The following is a 12,241-nucleotide window of genomic DNA, read 5'->3' on the forward strand; positions in this document are numbered from 1 at the left end:
AGTGTAGACATAGCCTTAGACAGTTTGATCCCCTATGGGAGTCAAGTCATGACATCAATTCCAATCTTGACCAATCTCCCTGTATGTGAGAAAGCTACTAGTATGGATGGTTGAGCCAGCTATCCAATTACATAGTTTCTCAACAGTAGCTACAGCTCTTTGTGCCCATCAATCCAAAGGCTGAGAGAAATGGAGACTTCCACCTTCATTTTTGTATCTTATTGTTCCTTTCTCTGTTTTTTCTCCTTCCCTTTCTATTATATTAGGGTGTGACTGTATAGCTCAGTATAGTTCAGTGCATCTGTGACAAAAACTCATTGGTACCAATTGGCAAAGGGATCACTGTTATTCACAAGTGACTCCTGTCTCAGACCTGACAAACTCACCACTCTGAATACACTGATTTTATTATATTTATCCAGGAATCAGAGAAATTATGCCCATATAGGTCGTGGTAGGGATGTCCCATTCAAGTAGGAGGGAATTGTCCTCTGTCCCTTACTAACCAGCTATGTGATGTATTGCTCCATTATCAACCTTTGCACCAACCCAGAAAACCCAATGGAAAACTATCAAAGACAAATTACAGCCATCTAAACCCAGTGGAAGTGAAAAGGACAATAGGACGATCTCCTCCTTGTCATTTCTGTGAATAAAGACAAAGACTGATTCAGTTTATGACAGGGTGGAGAAAAACACTCTGGGTCCATTCACCAAGGAGATCCCTAATGACCAGTGATGCTTCATGAAAGGCAGGGCCATGGCTCCTAGGGACCAGCAATCACTATAATAGATTGATGTGTGAGGTGAAGAATCTACTTAGATAGGAAAGGTAACTATTAAAAAATGGAGATTTCATTTTGTAATTTTGTTCTGTTGGTAACGATTGGTTTCCATCACTCACATTTGTTTGTTTAAATCTCTATCCCTTGTGAAATAAACTTCCATTTGTTTGATAACTATACTCAAGTGCTGTGTGTTATACAGTAGCAGTGGTTTACAGTAAAACTGGTAACCTGGGATATACCATTGCTTCGGGAAGAAAGGATCTGGGATTTCTCTGAGTATCTGGTGATTGGGGCTAGACCCCAGAGTGGGACACATTGGAGGAATTCAGGGGTTAGGGTGCCTCTGTTGTCAACTGGCAGGGCTGCTCTAGCTCAGAGGAGGATTCTTGAGTACCCGACAGGCTGGTGAGTTTGGTCGTGAAAATCCAGCTGCCAAATGCAAAAGTCCCTCTTAGTAGTGGCAAGTGGCAACAAGAAGACTCACAGCCTTCAGCACCCTGAGAATGGTCACAATGTGCTTCTATGTTGATCCACCTGTCAAATCCACACAGGGAAAGCACCCTATAGCATAGCTCACTGAATCAAAATAGCCCTAAAACTCTGCCCTATGAAATCATGGAACATGTGCTCTTTGCTCTGTGAAAGCACGTAAAGATTCCGAGTGCGGGAGGGTAGGGATTAGGTCCAGAGTGACCTAGACAAATTGGAGGATTGGACCAAAAGAAATCTGAGGAGGTTCAACAAGGACAAGTGCAGAGTTATGCACTTAGCAGAGAAGAATTCAATACACTGCTACAGGCTGGGGACCGACTGGCTAAGCAGGAGTTCTGCAGAAAAGGACCTGGGGATTACAGTGGATGAGAAGTTGGACATGAATCAACAGTGTGCCTGTGTTGCCAAGAAGGCTAACGGCATATTGGGCTGCATTAGAAGCAGCGTTGCCAGCAGATCGAGGGAAGTGATTATTCCCCTCTATACAGCAATGGTGAGGCCACATCTGGAGTACTGCATCCAGTTTTGTGCCCCCCACTACAGAAAGGATTTGGACAAATTAGAAGGAGTCCAGTAGACGGCAACAAAAATGATTAGGGGACTGGGGCATATGTCTTATGAGAAGAGTGTGAGGGATGAGAAGAGGGGGGGATTTGATAGCCTTCAACTACCTGAGGACTGAGCTCAGCTGTTCTCAGGGGTGGCAGGTGACAGAACATAGACTCATAGAATATCAGGGTTGGAAGGGACACCAGGAGGTCATCTAGTCCAACCCCCTGCTCAAAGCAGGACCTAATCCCCAACTAAATCATCCCAGCCAGGGTTTCGTAAAGCCTGACCTTAAAAACCTCTAAGGAAGGAGATTCCACCACCTCCTAGGTAACCCATTCCAGTGCTTCACCACCCTCCTAGCGAAAAAGGTTTTTCCTAATATCCAACCTAAACCTCCCCCACTGCAACTTGAGACCATTACTTCTTGTTCTCTCATCTGCTACCACTGAGAACAGTCTAGATCGATGGAACCCCCTTTCAGGTAGTTGAAAGCAGCTATCAAATCCCCCTTCATTCTTCTCTTCTGCAGACTAAACAATCCCAGTTCCCTCAGCCTCTCCTCATAAGTCGTGTTCCAGCCCCCTAATAATTTTTGTTGCCCTCTGCTGGACTCTCTCCAATTTTTCCACCTCCTTCTTGTAGTGTGGGGCCCAAAACTGGGCATAGTACTACAGATGAGGCCTCACCAATGTCGAATCGAGGGGAACAATCATGTCCCTTGATCTACTGGCAATGCCCCTACATATACAGCCCAAAATGCGGTTAGCCTTCTTGGCAACATGGGCACACTGTTGATTCATGTCCAGCTTCTCATCCACTGTAATCCCCAGGTCCTTTTCTGCAGAACTGCTGCTTAGCCAGTCGGTCCCCAGCCTGTAGCACCCTCGGATGCAGCGCATCTGGCCCCATGGTCTTGTGCTCATCCAGCTTTTCTAAATAGCCCTGAACCACTTCTTTCTCCACAGAGGGCTGGTCACCTCCTCCCCATACTGTGCTGCCCAGTGCAATAGTCTGGGAGCTGACCTTGTTTGTGAAGACAGAGGCAAAAAACGCATTGAGTACATTAGCTTTTTCCACATCCTCTGTCACTAGGTTACCTCTCTCATTCAGTAAGGGGCCCACACTTTCCTTTCTTTCTTGTTTGCTAACATACCTGAAGAAACCCTTTTTGTTACTCTTAACATCTCTTGCTAGCTGCAACTCCAAGTGTGATTTGGCCTTCCTGATTTCACCCCTGCATGCCTGAGCAATATTTTTATACTCCTCCCTGGTCATTTGTCCAATATTCCACTTCCTGTAAGATTCTTTTTTGTGTTTAAGATCAGCAAGGATTTCACTGGTAAGCCAAGCTGGTCACCTGCCATATATACTATTCTTCCTACACATCGGGATGGTTTGTTCCTGCCACCTCAATAAGGATTCTTTAAAATACAGCCAGCTGTCCTGGACTCCTTTCCCCCTCACATTATTCTCCCAGGGGATCCTGCCCATCAGTTCCCTGAGGGAGTCAAAGTCTGCTTTTCTGAAGTCCAGGGTCTATATTCTGCTGCTCTCCTTTCTTTCTTGTGTCAGGATCCTGAATTCTACCATCTCATGGTCACTGCCTCCCAGGTTCTCATCCACTTTTACTTCCCCTACTAATTCTTCCTGGTTTGTGAGCAGCTGGTCAAGATGTGCTCTGCTCCTAGTTGCCTCCTCCAGCACTTGCACCAGGAAATTGTCCCCTACACTTTCCAAATACTTCCTGGATTATCTGTGCACCACTGTATTACTCTCCCAGCAGATATCAGGGTGATTGCAGTCTCCCATGAGAACCAGGGCCTGCGATCTAGTAACTTCTGTTAGTTGCCAGAAGAAAGCCTCATCCACCTCATCCCCCTGGTCTGGTGGTCTATAGCAGACTGTCATGATGAGATCATCCTTGTTGTTCATACTTCTAAACTTAATCCAGAGACTCTCAGGTTTTTCTGCAGTTTCATTCCAGAGCTCTGAGCAGTCATACTGCTCTCTTACATACAATGCAACTCCTCCACCTTTTCTGCCCTGCCTGTCCTTCCTTGTTGGTGTCACTAGGCCTAAGTGAACCAAAGTTCTTCCATGTTTAACTCTAATCAACTTCAAAAGCTAGATGCATGGAATGTGCAAACAGCCAATTATCAGTTACAACCCCCGTCACACTGGTACCAAGCGGTAATAATGAGGCCTGTATGTTTCTGACTGGAGAGGAGATAATAAATCAAGGGGAAACAGGACCAGATAACAGTTTAGAGGAGTGTTACTAACAAGCTAGACTTATAGCTGCTAGAATGATTTAGCTGCTTGAATGTATACACATGCCTTCGGTAGAGAGGGGGGGAAGGGAGGGGTCTTAGTTGTAAAATGTACAAAGAGAGAAAAACTGTTTGTCTCAGTGTGCTTGATCTGAGACTTGTCTGTCTCCTTGCACCACTTTGAGATCTCAAATAAACTTTGTTTGCTTCTCCACCCTGGTGTGTTCATTGGCGCGAAGCACACTGGGCAACGAACCCCGCTGTTGCTGTCCTCGGGCCCTCTGTGCCGGCAACATTCTGAACAGTTTATATCCATCCATGACAGTGCTCCAGTCATGTGAGTTATCCCACCAAGTCTCTGTTATTCCAATCACATCATAGTTCCTTGACTGTGCCAGGACTTCCAGTTCTCCCTGCTTGTTTCCCAGACTTCTTGCATTAGTCAAGGAGCACAAGGAGCAATAGTCTCGAGTTGCAGTGGAGGAGTTCGAAGTTGGATATTTGGAAACATGATTTCACTAGGAGGGTGGTGAAACACTGGAATGGGTTACCTAGGGAGGTGGTGGAATCTCCATCCTTAGTGGTTTGTAAGGCCCAGCTTGAAAAAGCCCTGGCTGGGATGATTTAGGTGGGGTTGGTCCTGCTTTGAGCAGGAGGTTGGACTAGATGACCTCCTGAGGTCTCTTCTGACCCTAACATTCTGTGATTCCAAGTAGCTGCAAGTGGTCCCCAAATGTTTCTTTGTGTTCACATCTGTACAGATGCTGGGAATGGGTGACGGGATGGATCAATTGATGATTACCTGTTCTCTTCATTCCCTCTGATGCACCTGACATTGACCACTGTTGGAAGACAGGGCACTGGGCTAGATGGACCATTGGTCTGACACAGTATGGCTGTTTTCATGTTTTATGTACCGGAATGAGGCACATGCAAAGCAGAAATGGGGGAAGGGGCTCTAAATTTAAATCAGTTTTAGAGAGAAATGTGTTCAAACACAGTGAGACTCGATATGGAAGAAATAACAAGTGATCCCCAGCTTCTTCACCCAACCCTTAAGCGGGGATTACCTGCCAACAGGTGCAGCTGCTGCTCTGAGGGGAGTGGTATAAACTATCTGCCTGTGGATGCAGCCCACCAGCTGGTTCTCCTGGGGCAGATGATGAGTTGCTGGGCAGGGATCGTTCATCAGCTGGGGTCTGAAATATGAACAGGGATCTAAGGACTCTACACCGGCCTCCTGTGGGGGTCGAGGATGCTGAGGCAGTGGAATCTCAGCATCACAATTGTCAAGCTTCTGCTTAGGGATGGAGAGGAGGGGGTTGACTGTGCTGGATTTTTAATGCATTCCCTTAACTACTCACCCACGACAACCTGGCAGGTCCCTGCTTTGTCATTGCACTGTGGCTGTGTTCTCTGTGGAAAGGGTCTCCAGGAACTGGTATTTGCAGCTGAATTAAAGAGTCATAAAAGAGAAGGAAGAGTTAATGTCTTAGGGTATGTCTACACTACGAAATTAGTTCGAATTTATAGAAGCCAGTTTTATTGAAAGCGGTTGTATACAGCCGATTGTGTGTGTCCCCACATAAAATGCTCTAGGTGCTCTAGTCGGCGGACCGCGTCCACAATACGAGGCTAGCGTCGACTTCCGGAGCATTGCACTATGGGTAGCTATCCCACAGTTCCCGCAGTCTCCGCCACCCCTTGGAATTCTGGGTTGAGATCCCAATGCCCGGATGATGCAAAAACAGTGTCGCGGGCAGTTCTGGGTACATGTCGTCAGGCCCCTCCCCCCCGTCACAGCAACGGCAGACAATAGATTCGCGCCTTTTTACCTGGGTTACCTGTGCAGACAACATACCATGGCAAGCATGGAGCCCGCTCAGCTCAGCTGAGCTCACCGTCACCATATGTCCTCTCGGTGCCGGCAGACGTGGAACTGCATTGCTACACAGCAGCAGCTGCTAACTGCCTTTTGGCGGTAGACGGTGCAGTAGACTGGTAGCCTTCATCGGCGATCTGGGTGCTGGCAGCCGTGGGGCTTGCCTTTTGGCAGTAGATGGTGTATTACGACTGTTAACCGTCCTATTACAAGTCGGGTCATCGCACATTAGCAGAGTCTTCCCCGAGCAGCCGATCGTGCAATAGGCCTGAAGACCATCGTCATACACTAACTGCCAAGAGCCCAGTATTTGCTGCCAAGCACCCAGAAAGATGCCGAGGGCTATCAGTCACGCTGCACCGTCGTCTTAAGATGTAAAAAATAGATTTGCTCTGTATTCATTTGCTTCCCCCTCCCTCCGTCAAATCAACGGCCTGCTAAACCCAGGGTTTTCAGTTTAATCTTTGGGGGGACCATTCTCTGTGACAGTTGTTTGTGTTTCTCCCTGATGCACAGCCACCGTTCTTGATTTTAATTCCCTGTACCTGTACGCCATGTCGTCACTCGGCCCGCCCTCCCTCCTTCCCCTAGTCCGTCAGATACTACTTTCGTGCCTTTTCTTTGAATTCTGGGTTGAGATCCCAATGCCCGGATGATGCAAAACAGTGTCGCGGGCAGTTCTGGGTACATGTCGTCAGGCCCCTCCCCCCTCGTCACAGCAACGGCAGACAATAGATTCGCGCCTTTTTACCTGGGTTACCTGTGCAGACAACATACCATGGCAAGCATGGAGCCCGCTCAGCTCAGCTGAGCTCACCGTCACCATATGTCCTCTGGGTGCCGGCAGACGTGGGACTGCATTGCTACACAGCAGCAGCTGCTAACTGCCTTTTGGCGGTAGACGGTGTAGCATGAGTGATAGCCGTGGGGCTGGCAGCCGTAGGGCTGCATTGCACCAGCCCCTTGCCCTTTGGTAGGCGATGGTATATTATGACTGGTACCCATCGTCGTCGTACTGGAGTGGCTGTCAATCATGGCCACCTGGGCAGACATGCTACTGTTTCGATGATGATGGCTACCAGTCGTAGTATACTATTTTCTGCCAATTGCCCAGTATTGTCTGCTAAGCACCCAGAAGAGGCCGAGGGCGATGCTGGGTGCTGGCGGATGTGGGGCTGGCAGACGTGGGGCTGCATTGCTACACAGCAGCAGCCCCTTGCAGACGATGGTATATTATGATTGGTAACCGTCATCGTCATACTGGAGAGGCTATCACTCATGCTGCACCGTCGGCTGCCAGCTTAAGATGTAAAAAATAGATTTGTTCTGTATTCATTTGCTTCCCCTTCCTCCATGAAATCAACGGCCTGCTAAGCCCAGGGTTTTCAGTTTACTCTTTGGGGGGACCATTCTGTGTGACAGTTGTTTGTGTTTCTCCCTGATGCACAGCCACCTTTCTTGATTTTAATTCCCTGTTCCTGTACCTGTATGCCATGTCATCACTCGGCCCTCCCTCCCTCCCTCCCGCCCTCCCTCCTTCTCCTGGTCCATCAGATACTGCTTTCGAGCCTTTTTTCTGACCAGGCGCCATAGCTAGCACTGGGATCATGGAGCCCGCTCAGATCACCGCGGCAATTATGAGCACTATGAACACCACGCGCATTGTCCTGGAGTATATGCAGAGCCAGGACATGCCAAGGCGAAACCCGGACCAGCCGAGGAGGCGATTGCAGCGCGGCGACGAGAGTGATGAGGAAATTGACATGGACATAGATCTCTCACAAGGCACAGGCCCCAGCAATGTGGAAATCATGGTGTCACTGGGGCAGGTTCATGCCGTGGAACGCCGATTCTGGGCCCGGGAAACAAGCACAGACTGGTGGGACCGCATCGTGCTGCAGGTATGGGACGATTCCCAGTGGCTGCGAAACTTTCGCATGTGTAAGGGCACTTTCATGGAACTTTGTGACTTGCTTTCCCCTGCCCGGAAACGCCAGGATACCAAGATGAGAGCAGCCCTCACAGTTGAGAAGCGAGTGGCGATAGCCCTGTGGAAGCTTGCAACGCCAGACAGCTACCGGTCAGTCGGGAATCAATTTGGAGTGGGCAAATCTACGGTGGGGGCTGCTGTGATCCAATTTGCCAGGGCAATGAAAGACCTGGTGATATCAAGGGTAGTGACTCTGGGCAACGTGTAGTCAATAGTGGATGGTTTTGCTGAAATGGGATTCCCAAACTGTGGCGGGGCCATAGACGGAACCCATATCCCTATCTTGTCACTGGAGCACCAAGCCACCGACTACGTAAACCACAAGGGGTACTTTTCAATGCTGCTGCAAGCCCTGGTGGATCACAAGGGACGTTTCACCAACATCAACGTGGGATGGCCGGGAAAGGTACATGATGCTCGTGTCTTCAGGAACTCTGCTCTGTTTCGAAAGCTGGAGGAAGGTACTTTCTTCCCGGACCAGAAAGTAACCGTTGGGGATGTTGAAATGCCTATCGTGATCCTTGGGGACCCAGCCTACCCCTTAATGCCATGGCTCATGAAGCCATACACAGGCAGCCTGGACAGGAGTCAGGACCTGTTCAACTACAGGCTGAGCAAGTGCCGAATGGTGGTGGAATGTGCATTTGGACGTTTAAAAGCGCGCTGGCGCAGCTTACTGACTCACTCAGACCTCAGCGAAAAGAATATCCCCATTGTTATTGCTGCTTGATGTGCACTCCACAATATCTGTGAGAGTAAGGGGGAGACATTTATGGCGGGGTGGGAGGTTGAGGCAACTCGCCTGGCCACTGATTACACGCAGCCAGACACCAGGGCAGTTAGAGGAGCACAGCAGGGCGCGGTGCGCATCAGAGAAGCTTTGAAAACGAGTTTTGTGAGTAGCCAGGCTACTGTGTGAAACTTCTGTTTGTTTCTCCTTGATGAACCCTACAAACCGCCCCCCCCGACCCAGTTCACTCTACTTCCCTGTAAACCAACCACCCCACCCCACCCTCCCCTCCCCAATTCGAGCACCACTTGCAGAGGCAATAAAGTCATTGTTTTTTCACATTCATGCATTCTTTATTAGTTCCTCACAGAAGTAGGGGGATAATTGCCAAGGTAGCCTGGGATGGGTGGGGGATGAGGGATGGAAAAGGACACACTGCATTTTAAAACTTTAACTCTTATTGAAGGCCAGCCTTCTGATGCTTGGGCGATCATCTAGGGTGGAGTGACTGGGTGGACGGAGGCCCCCCCACCGTGTTCTTGGGCGTCTGGGTGAGGAGACTATGGAACTTGGGGAGGAGGGCTGTTGGTTACACAGGGGCTGTAGCGGCGGTCTCTGCTCCTGCTGCCTTTCCTGCAGCTCAACCATACGCTCGAGCATATCAGTTTGATGCTCCAGCAGACGGAGCATTGCCTCTTGCCGTCTGTCTGCAAGCTGACGCCACCTATCATCTTCAGCCCGCCACTTGCTCTTTTCATCCCGCCATTCAGCCCGCCACCTCTCCTCTTGTTCATATTGGGCTTTTCTCATCTCTGACATTGACTGCCTCCACGCATTCTGCTGTGCTCTATCAGCGTGGGAGGACATCTGCAGCTCCGTGAACATATCATCCATCGTCCTACGTTTTCTCTTTCTAATGTTCACTAGCCTCTGCGAAGGAGAAACATTTGCAGCTGGTGGAGGAGAAGGGAGAGGTGGTTAAAAAAGACACATTTTAGAGAACAATGGGTACACTCTTTCATTACAAGGTCGCATATTTCGGCTTGCAGGCAGCCATGGTAGGCCACAGTGTTTTGGCTTTTTTAACCTTCTTAACATGCGGGAAAAGTTGCAAACAGCAGCGCATTTCCCATATCAAGGATGAATTGGGTTGTCCATTTAAAATGGGTTTTCAATATAAAAGGAGGAGATGCGGTTTCCCTTTTAACATGCGGCACAAACACAAGTATGCCACCCCCCCCACACACACACACGATTCTCTGGGATGATCACTTCACCCCTCCCCCCACCGCGTGGTTAACAGCGGGGAACATTTCTGTTCAGAAGAGCAGGAACGGGCGCCTCTCAATGTCCCCTTAATAAAATCACCCCATTTCAACCAGGTGACTGTGAATGATATCACTCTCCTGAGGATAACAAAGAGAGAGAAGGAATGGATGTTGTCTGCATGCCAGCAAACACTGGGACCATACGCTGCCATGCTTTGTTATGCAATGATTCCAGACTACGTGCTACTGGCCTGGCGTGGTAAAGTGTCCTACCATGGCGGACGGGATAAGGCAGCCCTCCCCAGAAACCTTTTGCAAAGGCTTTGGGAGTACATAAAGGAGAGCTTTCTGGAGATGTCCCTGGAGGATTTCCGCTCCATCCCCATACACGTTAACAGACTTTTCCAGTAGATGTACTGGCCGCGATTGCCAGGGCAAATTAATCATTAAACACACTTGCTTTTTTTTGTGTAATGTTTACAAATATTTACAAAGGTACACTCACCAGAGGTCTCCTGTGTGCCCTGAGGGTCTTGGGTGAGTTCGGGGGTTACTGGTTCCAGGTCCAGGGTCACAAACATATCCTGGCTGTTGGGGAAACCGGTTTCTCCGCTTCCTTGCTGCTGTGAGCTACCTACAGTACCTCCATCGTCATCTTCCTCGTTCCCCGAACCGTCTTCCCTGTGTGTTTCTCCAGTGAGAGAGTCATAGCACACGGTTGGGGTAGTGGTGGCTGCACCCCCTAGGATCGCATGCAGCTCCGCGTAGTAGCGGCAAGTTTGCGGCTCTGCCCCGGAACTTCCATTTGCTTCTCTGGCTTTGTGGTAAGCTTGCCGTAGCTCCTTAATTTTCACGCGGCACTGCTGTGTGTCCCTGTTATGGCCTCGGTCCTTCATGGCCTTGGAGATCTTTTCTAATACTTTTCCATTTCTTTTACTGCTACGGAGTTCAGCTATCACTGCTTCATCTCCCCATATGGCGAGCAGATCTCGTACCTCCCGTTCTGTCCATGCTGGAGCTCTTTTGCGATCCTGGGACTCCATCACGGTTACCTGTGCTGATGAGCTCTGCGTGGTCACCTGTGCTCTCCACGCTGAGCAAACAGGAAATGAAATTCAAACATTCACGAGTCTTTTCCTGTCTACCTGGTCAGTGCATCTGAGTTGAGAGTGCTCTCCAGAGCGGTCACAATGAAGCACTGTGGGATAGCTCCCGGAGGCCAATAACGTCGAATTCCGTCCACACTACCCCAATTCCGACCCGCAAAGGCCGGTTTTATCGCTAATCCCCTCGTCGGAGGTGGTGTAAAGAAACCGGTTTAAAGGACCCTTTAAGTCGAAAGAAAGGGCTTCGTTGTGTGGACGTGTCCAGGCTTAATTCGGTTTAACGCTGCTAAAGTCGACCTAAAGCCGTAGTGTAGACCAGGCCTTTGAAAGAGAAGTCTGTGTGTGTGTGTGTAAGATGGGTGGGAGGGTTTCCAGAAATCAGTTTGCGCCAGTGTCTTTTCTCTGGGATTTCCTTTTGAAAAAGCTGAAGCAGGGAGCAAACCATATGCCCTTTCTGATGCTCAAACTCAGATTATGAGATTGACATGCTCCCAACTACACTAAGAAGGCTATGAAAGGCTTTTGGCTAAGTGCATGAAGGAACCACCTACACCAGTGACTGGGGCAGGGAAAAAGCCAGGGTTGTGCTGGAAGAAGCAGGGAGATCCGGTGCCCAGACACCTTTTGTGGCAGCAAACAAATCAACTCCTTCTGCCACTGAACAATCCACCTGGGACTAAGAGCAGCACTGGGGGGCTTTCTTCTTGCCACTTCTGCTGGCATGACCAGGTATCCTGGAGGCCTTTCTAGAAGAGAATTGAGAACGGAGTTGGGAAAACCAGTTTGAAAACAGGAAGCTCAGATTTATACTCATTTATTTATAATATTAAATAATCCTTCAATTCCAGTGTCACAATCAATACAATTGCTTCAGCCTGATAATTTCCCAAAGGGAAAATTTAAATTCTTTCCAAGGGGAGTGGAGAGAAAACACTTTTCAGAGTCCAGAAGAGACAAGACTGGTGAGGGTAAGAGCTTGTAGAGGACCAACCACTGTTGGTGAAAGAGAAAAGCTTTGGAGCCAACCCAGAACATTTCTGCAGTTCTGTGTAGCCCGAAAGGTTGTCTCTTCAGTAAAAAGCAGTTAGAAGATAAGAACAGTCATACTGAGTCAGACCAGTTCATCTAGCCCATTATCCTGTTTTCCGACAGGCCAATGCCAG

At 49.0% G+C, this 12,241-nt stretch overlaps 1 protein-coding gene across 1 annotated transcript; it reads right to left on the bottom strand.

Annotated features, from left to right (window-relative positions):
- Positions 1-9,035: 9,035 nt before the first annotated feature.
- Positions 9,036-11,400, bottom strand: LOC135975959 (uncharacterized). Its single transcript, XM_065570110.1, has 2 exons — positions 10,478-11,400; positions 9,036-9,657 (listed from the first exon to the last, which is right to left on the bottom strand). The coding sequence occupies exons 1-2, from the start codon at positions 11,013-11,015 to the stop codon at positions 9,155-9,157; spliced, it is 1,041 nt and encodes a 346-aa protein (XP_065426182.1). The 5' UTR covers positions 11,016-11,400; the 3' UTR covers positions 9,036-9,154.
- Positions 11,401-12,241: the final 841 nt, after the last annotated feature.

The sequence above is a fragment of the Chrysemys picta genome, chromosome 16 (assembly GCF_011386835.1).
Source record: "Chrysemys picta bellii isolate R12L10 chromosome 16, ASM1138683v2, whole genome shotgun sequence".
Lineage (NCBI taxonomy): Eukaryota > Metazoa > Chordata > Testudines > Emydidae > Chrysemys > Chrysemys picta.